The 6,000-nt window shown below is 44.6% G+C and overlaps 1 protein-coding gene across 4 annotated transcripts in view; it reads right to left on the bottom strand.

The window, feature by feature from the left end:
* Window positions 1-6,000, bottom strand: part of tek (TEK tyrosine kinase, endothelial) — a 74,261-nt gene that overhangs the window by 27,275 nt on the left and 40,986 nt on the right. For all 4 annotated transcript variants that reach the window (XM_036936760.1, XM_036936761.1, XM_036936762.1 and 1 more), the window contains exons 14-16: window positions 5,693-5,873; window positions 5,258-5,355; window positions 4,875-5,112 (exon numbers count right to left, since the gene is read on the bottom strand). In XM_036936760.1, the coding sequence (XP_036792655.1) occupies window positions 4,875-5,112; window positions 5,258-5,355; window positions 5,693-5,873 (517 nt within the window). The remainder of the gene's footprint in view (window positions 1-4,874; window positions 5,113-5,257; window positions 5,356-5,692; window positions 5,874-6,000) is intronic.

Here is a 6,000-nt window from a genome sequence, read left to right as displayed (position 1 = left end):
GTGGAGGAGGAGGATGAGAGGAGGTGGAAGAGGAGGAGAGGAGGAGGAGGAGGAGAGGAGGTGGAGGAGTGGAGGAGAGGAGGTGGAGGAGGAGGAGGAGGAGGAGGAGAGGTGGAGGAGTGGAGGAGGAGGAGGAGAGGAGGTGAGGAGGTGGAGAGGAGGTGGAGGAGGAGGAGAGGAGGTGGAGGAGGAGTGGAGGAGGAGGAGAGGAGGTGGAGGAGGAGGAGTGGAGGATGAGAGGAGGTGGTGGAGAGGAGGTGGAGGGGGAGGTGGAGAGGAGGAGAGGAGGTGGAGGAGGAGGAGGAGTGGAGGAGGAGGAGTGGAGGAGGAGGAGGAGGAGGAGGAGGAGAGGAGTTGGAGGAGGAGTAGAGGAGGTGGAGGAGGAGTGGAGGAGGAGTGGAGGGGATGGAGGAGGAGTGGAGGAGGAGGAGAGGAGGTGGAGGAGGAGGAGTGGAGGATGAGAGGAGGTGGAGGAGGAGGTGGAGAGGAGGAGGAGGAGGAGTGGAGGAGGAGGAGGAGTGGAGGAGGAGGAGAGGAGGTGGAGGAGGAAGAGGAGGTGGAATATGTTTTAAACATAGTGTATGCACATCCAATAACTTGGCTTAACTCTTCCTGTGGGTTTAGCCTGATGAAGACATTTGGGTCGAAACGTTGCGCAATAAACTGCGGGAGCATTCGTCAGTGTGTAATTCTTGGAGGGATATATGTTGGCTATAGTGATTTGTTGGAAACGTTACTACTTAGTCCCCAGTAGTTATGCCACATTGAGTGGGTTGTAAATCAAACCTCACATTTGCCAGCTACTTGATTTATTGCATGTTGTCTGTCACAAGACACTTAGTGGGGGTTGTTGGTTGGTAATCTGAACTAAGCAGGGGGTGGATGGTGGAGCGAGGGTTTGTAGGGTCATTTATGGGAGCACTCTTGCATGGGGGGGAGAATAGAGTGAGAGTTTGGGTCATGGTCGTCGTGACCATGATTCCTGTGGTGTCATAGTACAGATGGGGATATTAGGTTTTGTGTTATGAATTGTGGGTAACTAATTTACTGCTGTGATGCACTGTGAGTAACTAACTTACTGGTGTGATGTATTGTGGGTAACTAATTTACTGGTGTGATGTATTGTGGGTAGCTAATTTACTGGTGTGGGTAACTAACTTAATGGTGTGATGTATTGTGGGTAGCTAATTTACTGGTGTGGGTAACTAACTTAATGGTGTGATGTATTGTGGGTAGCTAATTTACTGGTGTGGGTAACTAACTTAATGGTGTGATGTATTGTGGGCCCCCTCCCAGTTAGGGGTAATGATGAGCTCTACAACAGTCTCAAAACTCAATCGCTGGTTGAAAACTGTTTTCTGCCACCCCCAAAAGATAGAATTTGTAGATAATTGGCCCTCTTTCTGGCCCTACTCACTGTCACAGTCATACGCTGGACCTAGTTTTGTTCCGTGGAATAAATGTTGTGGATCTTAATGTTTTTCCTCATAATCCTGGACTATCGGACCACTATTTTATTACATTTGCAATCGCAACAAATCACATGCTCAGACCCCAACCAAGGATCATCAAAAGTTGTGCTATTAATTCTCAGATAACCAAAATACTCTTAGATGCCCTTCCAGACTCCCTCCACCTACCCAAGGATGTCAGACTCTCTCCACCTATCCAAAATCAGTTAACCTGGCCAACATCCAGTGAAATTGTGGAGCGCGAAATGGAAAAATACTCAATTAAAATATTTTACATTCTTGAAAATATGTGTTATAAATCAAAATAAAGCTTAACTTCTTGTTAATGCAGCCACTGTGTCAGATTTCAAAAAGGCGTTATGGTGAAAGCAAACCATGCGATACCATGAAAAAAACATGAAAAATATATTTCAACCAGGCAGGTGCCTGAAAGTCAGAAATAGCGATATAATATATGCCTTACCTTTGAAGATCTTCTTCTGTTGGCTCTCCAAAATGTCCCAGAAACATCACAAATGGTCCTTTGGTTCGATAATATACTTCTTTATGTCCCAAAAATGTCCTATTTTATTTATTATTTGGCGCGTTTGATTCAGAAATACACCGGTTTCTACTCGCCCAACATGCCTACATAGTATCTAATAAATGACCTGTAAACTTGGTCCAAACATTTCAAACAACGTTTTTAATCCGACCTCAGATACCCTAAAACGTAAATAATCAATAACATTTAAGACTGTTTCTAATACCGGATAAAAACAACATGGAGCTCCATTTTACACGCACCAGTTCACGCGCACCAAAACAGTCCACCTGGAGTGACACTTACAATGAATAGGACTACTTCTTAATTTCTCAAAAGAAAAACATCGAACAATTTCTAAAGACCGTTGACATCTAGTGGAAGCCATAGGAACTGCAACCAGGTTCCTAATAATAAGGGCATCCCATAGAAAACCATTGGAGTAACAGGCAGTTTACTTTGGGAACGCTTTTCATCCGGATGTCAAAATACTGCCCCCTACCCCAGAGAGGTTAACCACCTAACTGAGGAACTCAATTTAACCTTGCACAATAACCTAGATGCAGTCACACCCCTAAAAATAAAAAACATTTGTCATAAGAAACTAGCTCCCTGGTATACAGACAATACCCAAGCTCTGAAGCAAGCTTCCAGAAAATTGGAACAGAAATGGCGCCACACCAAACTGGAAGTCTTCCGACTAGCTTGGAAAGACAGTACCGTGCAGTATCGAAGAGCCCTCACTGCTACTCAATCATCCTATTTTTCCAACTTAATTGAGGAAAATAAGAACAATCCAAAATATATTTTTTATACTGTTGCAAAGCTAACTAAAAAGCAGCATTCCCCAAGAGAGGATGGCTTTCACTTCAGCAGTGATTAACTCATGAACTTCTTTGAGGAAAAGATCATGATCATTAGAAAGCAAATTCCTTCAAAGCTCAGTTGTCCTGAGTCTGCACAACTCTGCCAGGCCCTAGGATCAAGGGAGACACAAGTTTTTTAATACTTTATCTCTTGACACATTGATGAAAATAATCATGGCCTCTAAACCTTCAATTCCAACTAAACTACTGAAAGAGCTGCTTCCTGTGCTTGGCCCTCCTATGTTGAACATAATAAACGGCTCTCTATCCCCCGGATGTGTACCAAACTCCCTGAAAGTGGCAGTAATAAAGCCTCTCTTGAAAAAGCCAAACCTTGACCCAGAAAATATAAAAAAAACTATCGGTCTATATTGAATCTCCCATTCCTCTCAAAATTGTTAGAAAAAGCTGTTGCTCAGCAACTCACTGCCTCTCTGTAGACAAACAATGTATATGAAACGCTTCAGTCTGGTTTTAGACCCCATCATAGCACTGAGACTGCACTCGTGAAGGTGGTAAATTACCTTTTAATGGTGTCAGACCGAGGCTCTGCATCTGTCCTCGTGCTCTTAGACCTTAGTGCTGCTTTTTATATCATCCATCATCACATTCTTTTGGAGAGATTGGAAACCCAAATTGGTCTTCACGGACAAGTTCTGGCCTGGTTTAGATCTTATCTGTCGGAAAGATATCAGTTTGTCTCTGTAGATGGTTTGTCCTTTGACAAATCAACTGTAAATTTCGGTGTTCCTCAAGGCTCTGTTTTAGGACCTCTATTGTTTTCACTATATATTTTACCTCTTGGTGATGTCATTCAGAAACATAATGTTAACTTTCACTGCTATGCGGACAACACACAGCTGTACATTTCAATGAAACGTGGTGAAAATTGCCCTCCCTGGAAGCCTGTGTTTCAGAGATAAGGAAGTGGATGGCGGCAAATGTTTTACTTTTAAACTCAGACAAAACAGAGATGCTTGTTCTAGGTCCCAAGAAACAAAGGGACCTTCTGTTGGATCTGACAACTAATCTTAATGGTTGTACAGTCGTCTCAAATAAAACTGTGAAGGACCTCGGCGTTACTCTGGACGCTGATCTCTCTTTTGAAGAACATATCAAAACCATTTCAAGGACAGCTTTTTTCCATCTACGTAACATTGCAAAAATCCTGAACTTTCTGTCCAAAAATGATGCAGGAAAATGAATCCATGCTTTTGTCACTTCTAGGGTAGACTACTGCAATGCTCTACTTTCCGGCTACCCGGATAAAGCACTAAATTAACTTCAGTTTGTCCCTAGAATTTCTAAGCAAACAGCTGGAGGCAAGGCTTTCTCCTATAGAGCTCAATTTTTATGGAATGGTCTGCCTATCCATGTGAGTGACGCAGACTCGGTCTCGAGAGCAACGAGAGTGAGTCTGCAACGAACCGCCCTAGCTGCCTCTGCCTGGCCGGTTTCCCTCTCTCCACTGGGATTCTCTGCCTCTAACCCTATTACAGGGTCTGAGTCACTGGCTTACTGTGGCTCTTCCATGCCATCCCTAGGAGGGGTGTGTCACTTGAGTGGGTTGAGTCACTGACGTGGTCTTCCTGTCTGGGTTGGCGCCCTCCCTTGGGTTGTGCCGTGGCGGAGATCTTTGTGGGTTATACTCGGCCTTGTCTCAGGATGGTATGTTGGTGGTTGAAGATATCCCTCTAGTGGCGTGGGAGCTGTGCTTTGGCAAAGTGGGTGGGGTTATATCCTGCCTGTTTGGCCCTGTCCGGGGTTATCGTCAGAAGGGGCCACAGTGTCTCAGCCTCCAGTATTTATGCTGCAATAGTGTGTGTCGGGGGGCTAGGGTCAGTCTGTTAGATCTCTCTCTCTCTCTCTCTCTCTCTCTCAATATATTTTATTGACGCTACGGGGTCGGGTAACTAACTTAATAGTGTGGGTAACTGACTTACAGGATATTTCCGGTGATGTTTTGTGGGTAAATAACTTACTGGTGTGATGTATTGTGGGGAAATAACTTACGAGAGCTCTCCTGTAGCGTCATGGTCTGGAGGGGGATATGAGGTTTCCCTAGACTCTCTCCCATGTTGTTCTTGGACCAGATCTCCACCAGGTACGGAGTGTCAGGTTTCAGACCACGCAGCTGGAACTGCATCTGATTGGCTACCTGACCCGGTAGCCCCTCCCCCTGCAGAGGAATGTTGATCTCTGCCAGCTGGCTGTAGTCGGCCAGGGTGTTGTCTTGGAAACGCAGCATCACCTAAGAAGCACATTGGAAAGAAGGCCGCAGGTTTGTTTTTGTGCTAATTCGTTGTGAATTGTTCAGAAAGTATTCAATGTCCTCTCTGGTTGGAGCTGCTTTATATGTATTTTAAATCAATTCAAATAATCAATCAATGAATGACCTTGGAGATGGAGTAACCCTCGGCCAGAGACCAGGTAATGATGGCTGAGGTGTCTGTTACGTTGCAGCTCCTGATGGCGGACGGAGCCGGGGGCAACACTGACAGAACAGACAGGATAGGACAGGTGTTAGAGTAGGTCACTTTGAGGGAAGTTGAAGAAATGAAAGCTGTTCTAGCTGTGTATATACAGTAGGATTTTTGTTAAATGTAGAAGACATCTATAGCCCCATAGTAGCCCTGTAGCAATCTCGAGACACAGAGACAAAACAATACATTGCTATTTTTTTTTATAAAAACAAGCAAACCAAATCACTGTAGTCAATAAGATCAGAATCTCTGGTGTTCGTTTTTATTTTTCATTTGGCAGATCATCTTCCATCGGTCCTAAGTTGTTAAACCAGATCAAGTGTTGTTTTTTTTTTTTAAAGTCATTACCATTGCTGAGTGTCCATGCAGAGACAGGCTGGCTGTGTTGTCCCACTGACGCCGTCATTATCCTCACCCTGCACTCATACTTGTGTCTGGGCTTCAAGTCTGGCAACTTGAGGCCAGTGGAGTTGGATGGGAGCTGGTAGGTCTTAATGGTCCCAGGGTCCGAGCTCTGAACACACTCCACCTGGTGACGGAATAATATGATAGAGTCATACGACCTGGTGAAGTGGTGCTGACATGGGTCTTACAACAGAGAAAATAATGCACACTAAATGTACATACTGTAACAGATGCTTTTAACCAGAAAGCAA

Source organism: Oncorhynchus mykiss, chromosome 12 (assembly GCF_013265735.2).
Source record: "Oncorhynchus mykiss isolate Arlee chromosome 12, USDA_OmykA_1.1, whole genome shotgun sequence".
NCBI lineage: Eukaryota > Metazoa > Chordata > Actinopteri > Salmoniformes > Salmonidae > Oncorhynchus > Oncorhynchus mykiss.
Note: the sequence above shows the minus strand (reverse complement) of the source record. Positions and strands in the feature narration are given on the sequence as shown.